At 43.8% G+C, this 14681-nt stretch overlaps 1 protein-coding gene across 1 annotated transcript; it reads right to left on the bottom strand.

Annotated features, from left to right (window-relative positions):
• Positions 1-5978: 5978 nt before the first annotated feature.
• On the bottom strand, positions 5979-13502 carry LOC120656815 (MADS-box transcription factor 6-like). The gene is made up of 8 exons (XM_039934998.1): positions 13065-13502; positions 10438-10516; positions 9370-9431; positions 9192-9291; positions 8154-8195; positions 6766-6807; positions 6494-6651; positions 5979-6352 (listed from the first exon to the last, which is right to left on the bottom strand). The coding sequence occupies exons 1-8, from the start codon at positions 13244-13246 to the stop codon at positions 6253-6255; spliced, it is 765 nt and encodes a 254-aa protein (XP_039790932.1). The 5' UTR covers positions 13247-13502; the 3' UTR covers positions 5979-6252.
• Between the last annotated feature and the right edge of the window lie 1179 nt (positions 13503-14681).

Below are 14681 nucleotides of genomic sequence, written 5' to 3'. Positions count from 1 at the left end.
ATTGAGTGTTTATATGGTAGTTATCTCTAATCTAAGACACCTAATATTGACGGATGTTCTGGGCCGAGACTAGAGCTAGTAAACGATAGTCTAGAGGTGGTGCCTAGGCTAGACTTTATCATTCGATTGATGTGCCTCCCACAGCTTGTAGATGTAGCCTATAGGTGGTGACCGTCCTGTTTAGTGTCATCGTAATCCTCCATGTTCGGTTGCATGGTAGAAGCCTTATGACGGAACTTTTGGTCTGACCAGGCGAAGCCGTCGCCCGACGTCTACAGCTGATTCTTAGTCTAATTGCGGCCGTCGCGGCTCTAGAATCCTTCGCCAGGAAGCGTGGCAACGCACGACTACGGATACCGCTGTAGCTCGCCATGGGCATTCGGTTAGTCGGTTCCTCGGTTCCCATAGAAGTTCAGTTCCTAGAAAATAAGAATCGATCGGTTCTTTTTATAGTCAGGAACCGAGCAAATTCGGTTTTGGTTAGTTCGGTTCGGTTTCGGTTCTACCCGAAGAAACCGAGACCATCTCTCAACACAGTTCACAAAATCGGAAAAAAAAATCCGAGCGGAGGGGTCGCTGCGGCGCCGCCGAGCCGTGCAGGAGCTCGCTCGCCTGCCGAGGTAGGCGCTGCCACAGTGCCGCTGAGCCGCACACCTCGAGAGGTGTCCGCCGCCGCGCCCGCTCTGGCCGGTGGGGTGTGCGCCGCCGCCCCTCACCTGTGCGCCGGGAGAAGGGTGGAGGATGAAGCTGTGGCGGCCGGGCGGGAGCTGGACGCGGGTGTCGGATCCAGGCCGGGATCGACGGGCGGTGGCGGCCTGCTGGAGAGGCAGGGCTGGAGCCGGACGTGGCGACGAGGCGACGAGGCCTCGTGGAGGACGAAATGCTAGCGGTTGGCCGGGTAGGCACTAGGCAGAGCTGGTGGCGGGCGGAGGTGCGCCGGTGCGGTCCGCGCGGACGCCGGATGGGACGGGGGGTCGGGGGGGACGCCGAGACTGCGCGCGGGGTGTTGGGGTCGCCGCGTCAGGGCCTCGCCGCCTAGCCGCCTTGGGGTTCGCCGGCCGGGTCAGGGGTCTGGAGGTCAGGGGTGGGCGGCCAAGCGGTGGTTGTCGAGTGGACTGGGGGGTTTGGGACTAGCCGGCTGGGGGTGCGGTGGACGGGTATGTTAGGGTTTTGGTGGGGCCTTAGCCCAGGTTGATGCCTTCATGAGCTGAATGCATATGTGCTTGGTTCTTCGGTTAACCGGCCTAGGAACCGAAACCGAGCCGAGTATTTTGGTTCCTGAGAACTAGGAACCGAAATGGAACCGAAGTTCTCGGTTTCGGTTCGGTTCGGCTCTGGTTCTCGGTTTTTTCGGTTCGGTCCTCGGTTCTCGGTTTTTCGTACCCAGGGCTTTCACCTCAGAGTATTCCAAGGGTTATCAAATCCAAGGGAACGTGAGTACGAGTGTTATCATTATTTTCTTTTCCAGATATTTCCTTTTACCTTCCAATATATTTGAAGCTTTTCCCGATAACTTTTATATAGAAAATTATACTAAAAATATTGTACCGAGGATTTGTACTTAGAAGTTGTATCATAAACTTATGAATTTGTGTGTAAAAGGTTTGTGTGAGAAATCTTGCTGATAACATCATCACACAATTTATGCTATAATGTTATCCTCTATAAGTTATTTCAAAAAACTATACATTAAATTTGTATGTATCGTGAAAGTTGTACTAAGAAATTATTCCTCAAGTTGCTGGAAAAAAGTTATACTTAAAGTTATGTATATCATAAAAAGTTATGATAATAATTTATTAAAAAGTTATGATAATAATTTATTCTTCATTGAAGGTGCGCAAAAAGTTATACTAAAAATTTATATTTACGAATTATAAATTTCCAAAAGTAGAAAAATGTGGGACAAAAAAACTCTCCAAAAAAAGGAAAGACTGCTGCCTGTCGCAGAATCGACAACTTATACACATGCTAAAGTATATAGGGCGCAGTTATCTTTTCAGAAAAGTGATGTTGAAATTAACTTTTACAGTGAAACCTCCCACCCAATTTTTACTCCCCTATTTTTCCTAGGGGCCCCGAATGATTTTGAGCGGAAAAGGGAATCTGACGGTAGTGCTGGCGCGCAGAAAGGGAAAAAAAATGGGTTAGAGGCGCTGCGCGGCACGCCGCGCCTGAAGCGGAACCGCCTGGGCACGAAAAAATTTGAGAAGCCAAAAAGGGAATGTTTTGTTTACTGGAAAGGGAAAGTACTGCCTTGTCGGGAAATTGATTGTTGGTTTCGCTGCTAGCACGCGCTCGCGAATTAGCAATCGCCGTCTGTCTGGCTGAACAGACCAGTCTAACCGGTCCAGGCAGGGTCAGCAGGGTCAAGTGTTGAAATTTGAAGAAAAGACTATTCAAACCCCCCTCTAGGCTATGACATCATGTGATCAAGATCTTTTCACACATCCTGCAGAGCACCTGTGGCGGGTGCATGTTTCCTTCGGGAAACCCTTCCTTTGGGAAGACGTGGCAGATTGGAGGAGTAGAGGGGCGAGACCTATGATGGGTGCCCACTGCGGACTGTGCGACGGATACACAGATGTGACAAAGATGCTCGCCTCAGCATATAAGGAACCGGTTGGGGTAACTATGATTGGTGGGACTATGTATGTGCACACCACTTATCCTCTATGCGGAAGGATCCAGTCCATAGCTAGCAAGTGTGGTGCCAAGCCTGTAGGAGGATAGGATATCAGTGCAGGGGAAGGATGTATTAACCTTGCGTTCCCCGAGTTGCAAGTTAGGCTTCACAGTCCCGGGGCGACCTCTCATGGGAGGACACGCCCAGACCCGGGAAAGCAGGATGGTGCCATGGCTGCTAGTTCTCATTCTCAGTAGACCGGTGTGTCGTCGACAATTGGTTTGATTCCGGCTGGCTTCGATTTGAGTGGGTCCAGGTGTACAACCTCTGCAGAGTGTAAACTATATGTATAGCCGCGTACTCGGTCATGTACGACCCTACTTTTCTGTTGCTTCCATTAGTTAGTGTTACTGGATATTTCTACCTCCCTCTAGTTTACTGGCCTGCTTGGATAGTAGTTGAGGTGTGAGGAGAGGGAGATTTGGTACCAACTTGGTGGGTTTCTGATGGGATATGCTTAGTCTGGAAGGTGTGAGTTGACCGGGAGTCTGGGATGCCGGAATGGCCCACGTCGGGGGAATTTGACTGATGCTATGAACTTGCTACTGTTGCATAGGAAAACCCTAACCTTATCTTTGGCTTCTTTTTTTATATATCTGTGCATTCCACTTAAAAACTGCATTCAGACGGTGATGTGAGCCTATCTCGTCCTTGGGGATAGTTTGGTAGATGCAGGATCCATTTCCGTTTCGACGATCGAGCTGTACGACGATGAAGGACGCTATGGACAGGTCGAGCTACACTCAAGTTTGCCTGTGGAAGAGTAAAGCCTGAAGATGAGAGATGCCCAGAAGACTAGCTACGCTTTCGAGTTCTGTTTGACTTCCTTTATCCCAAGGGGCTTGTACTCTGATTTTCGTATTGCAAATCCTCTGGATTATGTATATTTAAGCCCTGTAATGACTTCATCGAGAAGTATGACTGTGATATGTAATTGAAATATGTTCTATATGTGATAGCTACCGATCCAGAGACTATCACGAAGGGAGTCGGGTTCTCGTTTCTGGAACTCGGTTCGTTTCAACACCCTCCAGCCCTTCCGAGAGGGTGGAGATCGAGATTCATTTTCATTACTAGTCCTTCACGTATCCGAGAAGTTACAACATGTATGAGGTATGGTCCACGTGTCGGTATTTTACCGTCAACCTACCTTGGGATGCCCTAAGGTAGGAGATTATTGGGAGCAGATCGCCGAATCTGGAACTTGATGGTAAACGCATGGACACAAGACACAAATTTAGACAGGTTCGGGCCGTCGGAATAGCATAATACCCTACATCCTGTGTGGTGGTTTGGTATATTGCGCCCTGCGCTGGGGTGTTGTGCTCTGTTGAACAATCTAGCTTATGGGTTATCTGCCGATCTAGGTACCCGGCCCTCCTTTATATAGTCCAGGGGGAGAGATACTAGTTGGGTACAAGGTAGGAGTCCTAGAATGCAGAGTTTTAGTAGGATTACAGAGGAATCCTAGTAGAAGTCTGGCTTCTTCCTTTCTTGTGGGTATCCGGAATCTTCCTCACATCTATGCGGTGTGCACAGTCCCATGGGCCTAGGTCTGACACCATGTGCTATCTCTTATTCTAGAATATGTATTGTCACACCGTCCCGCCCTTTCGAGAGGAGGGCTCGCATATACATAGCACTTTGCTTACACCTTCGTTCTCGCTTTGTCGTCCTCGCTTTGTGTAAAAGGGTCAACCCGTGATTGGAGGACAAAGCCTTATAAGTTGACTCCACCATTGCTCAACTAGCAAGGTGGTATTAAATATGTGCACATAGCACTCATAGACCACTACTAGGCCACATCTAAATTGGACCGGGTTTCACATACACCCCCTTCAAAGGATCCAACATCATCATCGGTCCAACTCAACCATATGTCCAATGTCGGCGTCATATGCCATACCGTGTATTCCATCCGGGCCCACACACGTCATGTGCCATATGCCCACACACTGATCCATACGCGCAACCGCAAGAGTCTAGCCTTTCCGAGGGGCGGGCTTGCATACACATAGCACCTTGCTTACACTTTTATTCTCGCTTTGTGCAAAAGGGTAAATCCGAAGGTGCTATGGTATGAGACAAAAGCTTATAAGTTGGCGCCACCCCTACTCAACTAGTAAGGTGGTACTAAATATGTGCACATAGCACTCATGGACCACTACTAGACCACTTCCAAATTGGATCGGGTGTCACATCTATGTGATGTGCACAGTCCCGTGGATCTGGGTCTGACACTGACTCCATAAAAGCTTTCTGCAACCCCAACAATATTCAAATATTTTTTGTGTGAATGAAATTTTACTAACCCCAACACATATACATTTCCAAATTGATAATTTGCTATCAAGCATGTTAAATGCCAGGGAGTAATCATTATTAGGCCATTCCCATTCCCAGTGGAGTCCGGCATCTTTTTAGATCTTTTTAGATGCTAGGGAGAAAACAGCCCCTCACAATGCTCAATATCATGTCACGATTTTATAGGCAACTCATGACATTTACTATTGCATGGTGTTGAGATCAAATATGCTATATGAGTTATGTAAACACATATAACTTTTTCTCAGTTAAATACAGGCATGGGATTGACAAAAGGTATAGATGAAATGAATTGCTCTCAGCCGGTGTTTTACTCCAAGTTGCCACCATATTAGTCGTGCAGAGAACCAAACAAATTAAAGTCATCAGTGCATCAGCCACCAACTAATTTATTTTTTTTGGTGATATATATATATATATGGTCGGATGGGCAAGCCCATGCTGACATGCATGTTTGTCCAGCCACCACACTCCTGTAAAACAAAGATAGTGTTAGCAGTATGAGTTCAGCAATAATAATCTACACAAATTTGAAGAGAAAATCATTTAAATCCATCAATGAGTGCATACGACAGTCGATCTGGTAAAGATTAGATTCCATCATGATTGAAACAGGACAATTATTCGAACCCGGCCTATACATTCTTGCACGAACCAGCATTTGCTAAGACAATGACATGTCATTGTCATCATTGAACAACTAAACTGTTTATACTTGAGTCGAAATTCTGGCGATAGCATTGCCTTTTCTGTTACTTGACAAAGAAAGTATTTGCAGATATAACACAAAAATCAAAATCACCCGAACATCCATATGGCTAGCTGTGGTAGCTTTGATTATAAATATATCTGTCTGCTTTGACAGGCACCAGGGCTAGAAAAGACAAAGCAAACAAGTAATTTTTTTTGCGGGTATGAGCAAACAAGTAATTAATGGCAATGATCCATCAGCATATACTAGCTAGCAGCACTGGGTATGTAGAGATAATTTTGGATTGCATGGTGCATGCACCGGCAGCATAGAAGTATTTTTACAAGATTCATGGTCCTAATGAAAATATAATAAACGTGCCACACCACAGCCACATGGAATAAAGGTGCAGTTCTTAGTTAGTTCTTACACACAAATTTTAAAAGATGGCGTCATCCAGCACTTGAGCATGGATATGCACATATAGGGCTGAATGCGCCTTTTATTTGTTGCAATTTTCATCTGATGGGTGGATCTGCAGGGGAACTGATCAAAGAACCCATCCCAGCATAAAGTTGTTCTCGCCTCCGGGGGCGCTGCGTGGAATATTATTCGCTGCCTCAGAAGGCAGAAACTGATGATGAGGATACCTAGCAACGGATAGCTTTGTTTTGTTAGTACACTGCGCAATGATCAGTTTTATGATTGATTGATCAGTATGATCACCAACTAGCAGAGCTACATGTTGAATTTGTTTCTTGAATTGCAATATAATCAGATAGAAATTGTACCCGATTTGCAGAGTGGGTTCACAGTCCATAGCAGCGGAGGGAGCAGGCGGATGCACATGATATGCGGCGCCGTCATGCTCCACCATGGTGCCGCCGGGAGCTGGCCAGGCGGCAGCATGCTGCAAGGTTCTGTAGTTGCTGGAACCTTCAGCTTCGAGCTGTAAAATCGAACAACATATACATAAAGTTGTAACGACAATGCAAAGAAATGATGTCCATGGTAAAGTGCAATCCAATAATGTATAGGTGTTCCACTAGGAACAGATAAGGACCTTGTGCTTGAGTTGCCTGTTCATTTCTCCCAGGTGACGCTCCTGCGAACTCCATCGGAAATAATAGATGTGGTAAATTAGACATAGGAGTATAGGACCAGCAGCTGAATCTCTTGTACACAAGAAAGTAGACCTGCTAATGGGTTGGGTTGAAATGAGTTTTGTGGGGTGGGTTTTGAAATGGAGTGTGTTTGGATGAGTTAAAATGGGTTGTATTAGTTAATGGGGTGGATCGGGTCGGGTTCTATATAAATGCGGGTTGAGGCGGGTTGGGGTGGGTTGAAATGGATACTTTTTACAAAATAGTATAACTATATATAAATGTGGGTCCCACGTGAGAGCTGGACTCTGAAATTAAAACCACGTGTTTATATCAGAAAATTTTATCGAAATTGACTGAATTTTGTTGGAGATGACTCAGTACGACTGGCAGCTATTTTGTGCAAAGCAGTGTGGCTAGAACTATCTGTGGGCCCCACATGAAGAGCCGGACCCTGGAATTAAAACCTCGCGTTCACACTATAAAATTTTATCGAAATTGACTGAAATTTGTTGGAGATGACTCAGTACGACTGGCAGCTACTCTGTGCAAAGCAGCGTGACTAGAACTACACGTGGGCTCCACATCAAGAGCCGGACCCTAGAATTAAAATCTCGCGTTCACACTATAAAATTTTATCGAAATTGACTGAAATTTATTGGAGATGACTCAGTACGTCTGTCAGCTACTCTGTGCAAAGCAGCGTGGCTAGAACTACACGTGGGCTCCACATCAAGAGCCGGATCCTGGAATTAAAATCTCGCGTTCACACCATAAAATTTTATCGAAATTGACTGGAATTTTTAGAGATGAGTCAATATGACTGACAGATACTCTGTGCAAAGTAGTGTAGCTAGACATATATGTGGTCTCCATATTAAGTGTAGAAACACTAAATTCCTCCGCATAGTAGAACCCATGGATTTTTATGGGTTACCCGCTTATAATGGGGCGGGTTGGTTAGAGTTGAGAAATTAACTAATTGGGTTGGGTGGGGTTGGGTATCTAAATATGTTAATTTTGGGTGGGGTTGGGTATGGTGCGGGTTCCAACCCATTAGCAGAGCTACAAGAAAGTATGGAAGACACCTATGCATATCATATCTATAGCTGTACAGCACATGGTTGTTCTAACTGAAGGACTAGGATCTACCCTAGCTAGTGTCCATGCGATATACCCAAGCTGGCTACAGTGTATCAACCTATGGCAAGTCATAGGCAGTAGTAGAATATTTGCACTTCTGGAGCCACAAGCCCATGACTCCATGAGCCTGTACTGCTCAAATAATTACTGCTGTAAACATGTATTATATTTTGTTTTGCGAATAAACAAGTCTGACGTAAACTACCTTCCTGCGAAGCTCCTCCACTTGTTCCATCATAAGTTGTGTCTGGCAAAATTTTGGAGGAATATATAATTAGCCATACAATGTGCCCATTTCCATCTATACACAAACTGATAATTCAATATGTCCAATTATTTTTTCTGTTACATTTCTTTCGGTATTTTGGTTTCATATTCTAAAGGAATTGTTTTATTATTGGCGATTGGCCACATGCATTCAGATTTCAGAGTGGAGTATAAAAGTGGGAAGAAAACTGAAATTTGCTCTGCCATTCGGAAGGTATCAGATGAAATCTGTCAACTGAAATTTAGATGCATACATTGCAACATTGGACTACAGAGTTCCACCAATAATTTCATCCAGAGAATACTTTTCAGTTTTCTCTTTCTTTATATGAATTGAATATAGATTATGCTTTTTTCAGTTCTTTTACTGCTTTTTGCTGGAAAAGAATGTACAATAATAAGTAATGTGAGAGCATATTTTTAAGGTAATTAATTTAATTATTCACAGGCATGTATGCAACCAAACTACTGGATATGCTGCAGAATGGTGGGCCCTGTAGTAATTTATTTACAAAGAAAATAATTGTGTGCTTTATTCTGGATAGGATGCATATAGGCTACTGCACTATCCTTTTCCTATAAAAGCTAATGTCAGTAATTAGAACAGATACAGACCAGTATAATGCTGCTTTACAACTTCATTACACGTGCTAATAACATTAAAGCTAATGAAATAAGACCATTTTATGGTTCATTATTAGTGACCCATATTTGTAGGCTGAAGTGTTTAATCATCCTTGTGGGAAGTTTCCTTCAACTATGTGGAAGAAGCATTGCTCTTCTATAAATCAATTATTTTCACCCCATAAGAAGTTCAAATACCTCAGTTATTACATGCGTGTTATCTTAAACAAGATTGCTACTACTATATTACGGTGCCATACTGTTTCCATCCCTGCGACCCGAGTTTTGTGGTTACACCGAATCATATGTGTGTTTTATTTTCCATAGCATAAGGGAAAACTGAGATATGAACCTTTCTCTGCCTCGCCTGTGATAAAGCACATTCAAGCTGTTTTTCTAGCTGTTGCAGTTCCTTGACGCTCAGTGGGCCAAGGTCCTCCCCAAGCAGGTGCCTGTTGAAGTTACAGAAATACATACATGACAATTCCACAGGCATTACATTATCCCATGTAAAAATACGATAATCAAACCTTTGAGTGCGCTGCAAAGCCTCGAATTTTGCCCTCAGCTTTGACATTTCCTGGTACCAACTCTACACACAAAAGGTAGAACCTCATCAATTGAATTACATGACTATTCCATTTGCCAAGTCAACCGTATCTACAAGCTGTAATTCATTGGAAAACAACAGGAATGACCTTTTAAGAACGTCACATAGAAAAAAAATCAACTCTTGGAGGAATTCACTAAATTTACAATTAATTGCTGGGCTTTCATTGGGAGTTAAAGACATATCCACTACACACAACTACCATTGAAAGACACAGCAGGAATAACCATTTTACAATGTCAAACACAGGTGGAAAAGCAAGTCTATATATGTTGTATCAGTATACTAAATTCCAGAAATAACGTCTAGGCTAGCATTAGGATCTTTTTTTTTGCAATTGACAATAACTAACTTGATGAATAGAGATGTCAAAAGACAAACAATATGCATCACACAGTTTATGTGTACTAGTATATTGGATAAAAAATTGCTTAGTGGTCCTTATTGGCTAGCAGCTTAATGACACCTCGGAATCTAAGAACAGGTCATGCAATAAATATCAGATTGGAAGGTTACTACTACTGGGGTATGGTAATTAAATCTGAAAAATGAAATCAGTTTGCCTGGACTAGTAACTATAGTTCTCTGTTAGTTTTACTTGTGGTTGTAACAACAATGCAATATATTGATTTCATTTCACCATGTTTCCTTTGTTGATAAACTATAAACTGTTGGAAAATGGGAAGTGATTTAAACATTAAGATACACCAAAAAACAATTTCTATTTATATAAAGTTCAACTTAATTTTTATGACTGGAGTTAATATATATCTCCACCACAAAATTTATTGTGGGTACATGTACATTGCCTTCCTTATCTTTATGTACATGTACCTTGGTATTAAAACTGGATGGTGCATGGATCAAATGAAAATTGTTGGTCCGGTAGGATTTTAAAAATATAAACAAAGACAAATCATATTTACCTTTTGGATGAAAATGGAACTTTAAAGTAGACGTTATCACGGACAACAATTGATATATATACCTGAGTTTCGGAGAGTGCCCCATTGGAATCTTGCGCATTGTAGCAGCAATGTTGGTACCTTTCTAATGTCTTAGTTATTCTGCACAGGAAGTTATTTGGGGAAAAACAAATTAGATGCCATTAAAAGGAAGCTGAAAAATAATACTATAACGTCTAAGAAAAGTATCATGTGTACATAAGGTCCCCCATTGATGATACGTATCTATTTACTAATATCAGTATATTCTTCTTCTATGGAAGTCTGATTCCATGTGGACCGAGTATAAGTGAATCGCATTAATAGGTGGTTGCTTTTTGAAACATGACGGATGCACATAAGCTTTTGGTCAAAGATTATTTGGGGCATCCATCTTTGAAACAACCTGTGTTTATGTAAATTAATGTATGTCTAAAAATGTCTCCTCCTGTCTTGCTACATTATATGGCTACCAGCGTTATGTGCCATGGCCAGATCTATATATTTCCTATGACATATCATATCACACGATTATGTAAAACCATTATAATCATACTACATAACAATTCGTATGCAACTCTGAAAAATTCAATTCTATACATGCCTAACCAAAGAAGGTGTTGGCTTGCAAATGTCATCTCAATACTAATCCAGATTTATCATGAACTCGAAAAAAGCACCCAAATCTATAAAGCTATACATAAATAAAAGAAATAGAGGTACATAGATGTAACTTTTCAGACCCAGATGGAGTCCATTTTATTTCAACATTATATTAACATATTGCTTGACACTATATTGTGAGGGTAATAAGGAGCAAGAACACAGCCATGAACTGACGATTCTATGGAATATAATTGAGAAAGCAGAATAGCTAGTTATTCCAGGATGCAACAAAATTTTAGTGAATTAGCGGTGACTATTTTAGCACCTTATTATTCAAATTAAACATTTTTCACCAAGTAAAATCAAAGGATTTAAATTTAAGGAAACCTAACTTTCCTGCTACAAAGCAAACAATTCTCACACTTTGGTCATAAATAGATCGAACATGCATCGCACAAAAACACATAATACAAGAGATCTACCTCATATATCACTGAATATTTGTAAAATGCATTGTTTAGTTGAAGTTACAACTGTGAAACCTATACAACCTGCAGCATATAATTGAAACTTTAGCTATTAAAATTACCTGGGAAAAGCAATAATTTCATTATCCAAGTTGCATACGAACTGAAAACTAGTGCTTAAAAAACTGATCACTCGTGCAGCGACAAAATTATCATTCACGTACAAAGATAATAAGGACAACAGGAGGCTTCCTCTCATGAACTTTATCTATTTCAGCAGATAAATAACTTTGTTTTAACTGAAGTATCAGTTTAGATCTCTGTCATATGCAGAAATATGTAGGTAAAAGAATCTTCAAGCAGTAGGGTCAATGAAGTCCGAAATACATGAAACCAATTAAGGAAGTGCAAGGAACGTATAAAGATCAATAAAGTCGAAAGCGTGATACATGTCTCAGTAGTACTGAGATGCATATATAGGCATAAAATGAGAGCAAGAAAAGGAACAAAAGCATATATTCTTCCACATAACTTCCGATCAAAATACCTTAAGAGGAAACCAAAAATCTATATTAGACATCGAAAACCATTAGGAAATGAAAGTAATGGAACTGTGAACACAATGAGAGGAACAAGGTGCATAGGATGAAAGAGAAGGGGCAAAACAGAAAGACTATCATCAAGCCTTGAGCTCTCAACTTAAGAAGTTCTGAGACCTCCTGAAACTGAAGTAGATCTAAATCTCGTATGGGGAAAACGTGGTAAAATCGGTTCAATTTTTCAGTGCCGATCGAGCAAACTGACATGAAATTGCAACAGAGAATAGGAGCAGTTCAGCATCGATAGATCAGGCAAGATGAAGAGGTTTGCTGTGCGCCGAGGTGGCCAGAGCTAAACAAGTGCCAAGACTCGCGAGCGTGGGAAGCAGGATTTTCATACAAGCAGGGACGGCGCTGGGATCAAAACGGAAAGAACATACCACCCTTTCCCCTCGCAGGCCTCATCGTGTTAACTCCTCTCCATCCCCTTCCCCCCCAACGATCCCCTGTTATCTCAGCAACCGAAACGTGTCTCTGACACACGCACGCTCCAACACACGAAAGATGGCCAGTCCAAGTACCCGGAGAAGATGGAGGAAAGAGGTGCGTGCGTGGGCGACTACTTCAAGTGCCCGGAGAAGGTGGAAGAAAGAGGCAAAGGGGTAGGTATCTTAGATCTGCCGAAGGGATGTCTCATACCAGTTAGGGATCCAGGACCCGGGTTATATGAACACCGCCATGCCCCTACATCGCGCACAGATACACACGCAGATGGCAGGAATAAAATAACATGCCTCAGCATGGCCTGGAACTACTACAGGAGTAGAGCTCTCGGCTACTCGCTGCAGAAAAGAAAAGCAAGAAATCACGGAGAAGAAAGGCACGCGCAGCAAATAAAAGGGATCGGAAACGAAAGCTGAGCAATGGAGCAAAGCATCACCAGATCTTTTCCGCAAAGGGAAAACAAAATTAAAAGGCAAAAGCAGCAGATCTGCTTGCAGGAGCTGAAAATTAATTAGCTAGGTGGCCGTGCGCTCGCGTGTTTGATCGATCGCTTACCCTGCGCTGCCGAACTCGTAGAGCTTGCCGCGGCTGGAGAAGATGATGAGCGCGACCTCGGCGTCGCAGAGCACGGAGAGCTCGTAGGCCTTCTTGAGCAGGCCGTTGCGGCGCTTGGAGAAGGTCACCTGGCGGTTGATCTTGTTCTCGATCCGCTTCAGCTCAACCCGTCCCCTCCCCATGACGACGACGATCTCTCCTCCTCCCCTCCGAGCTTTGGCTTTGGCTCTCGCTCTCTGCCGCCGGCCGATCAGCTCGCCCCTGCAGCTCAGCTAGGCCACACCCAACAAACAAGGGCTAGCTAGCTAAGCTTGCATTGTGCGCGCTGATATAATGAGGAGCCGGCGGGGGAGGAGAGGACGGCCGGGAGCGGAATATTAGTGGAGACCGGCGGGAAAAAAGCCAGGATCACTGTGCGGCTGCCCTGTAGCACGCTGCCGGTCTCTCCTCTCGCATCTTTTTCACGCGTCTCCATCCATCCATCCCCTCTCCCCCAGCTTTAAAGGAGGGTAACTTTGGAGGAGGAGGAGGCGGAGGAGGGGCGCTGCCTGCGCAGTTACCCCCACTGCCCGGCCGGGTTTACCCTAACTGGGAGGCCCGTGCCGAAACGGATGCGCTCCAATGCTGCACGCCGCGGTGCATGGCTGCATGCGCGCATACACGAGAAGGGGCGGCCTTGGCCAGAGGGGGCTGGCTACCCATGGAGAGAGAGCCTCCTAGGCCTAGCCCCAACCGTGCATGTCGCCACCGCTTCTGGGTCCCGGCCGGCCTCGGCGGCTTTGGACCACCACCGCACCCCGGCGGGGGCAACTCCTCCGTCCACCGGAGCTACCGGCCGGACGGAGGCTGCCCGGAAATATAGAGGCAGGGAGGAGTGGCTTAAGCCGGGTGGGAGTTGGAACACCTGTTTCATCCCATAAGCTATTCTCCAGTTGCCAGTTTGCCTTGCCCTTGGGTGGATGCTAGTACTTGTGAACGTACTCCCTGCTAGTGTATTCCGGCTAGCTGGCTTGATTTGTGGAAATTTCGTCTTTAGGCAAGTCTGGGACGGCATCAACCATATGAACATGATTGAGATCCATCCATGCAATGCTGCTATATATGTATTGTTGTTACATGAAATGGGAAACTTGGATACATAGCAAAATGAGTAGCGTAGCGTTATTATTAGGCAGGAGTTAGTACTCGCTTAGTGACTCCTGATGGACCGGATTTGTTAGCGAACAGTGCAAAAGACCGTACACTTGGGCTTCTTGGTTGGATCGTCTAGCTAGTTAATCTTCAACCAAAGCATTCTTCATTAAGAGATCCCTCTTGAAAACGACACAACACGGTTGCTTTAGACCCCTGTACGTATCCGCACACACAAGCAACTGCACACTACTACTTGCACAAGTATAGTAAAACAATTATCCTTGTGCAAGTATCATGCAGTTTATGTATAAAATAGCTGTTTAAAAATGGGAGCAACACATGTACGGCTGGCTTCCCGGCCATATTCAGTGCCTGTGTGTGATGTTTTTTTAATAAGGATAAGATAACTTGTATTGGTCAAACAGGATGGTCAACAAACAAGGAAAGACAATTTCCGAACAAAAAATTCTGAATATAATTTAA

Source organism: Panicum virgatum, chromosome 1N, assembly GCF_016808335.1.
Source record: "Panicum virgatum strain AP13 chromosome 1N, P.virgatum_v5, whole genome shotgun sequence".
Lineage (NCBI taxonomy): Eukaryota > Viridiplantae > Streptophyta > Magnoliopsida > Poales > Poaceae > Panicum > Panicum virgatum.
The sequence above is the reverse complement of the archived record's forward strand: the minus strand, read 5'-3'. Positions and strand labels throughout refer to the sequence as shown.

Bases quoted from the DNA above. Each gene is read 5' to 3' on its own strand.
- LOC120656815 (XM_039934998.1), bottom strand. From the start codon at position 13,246: ATGGGGAGGGGACGGGTTGAGCTGAAGCGGATCGAGAACAAGATCAAC. The intron at 9,432-10,437 runs GTATATATATCA...TTTTGTGTGTAG, and splicing joins GGGCACTCTCCGAAACTCAG to AGTTGGTACCAGGAAATGTC. The intron at 6,353-6,493 runs GTACAATTTCTA...ATCCGTTGCTAG, and splicing joins GAACCCACTCTGCAAATCGG to GTATCCTCATCATCAGTTTC.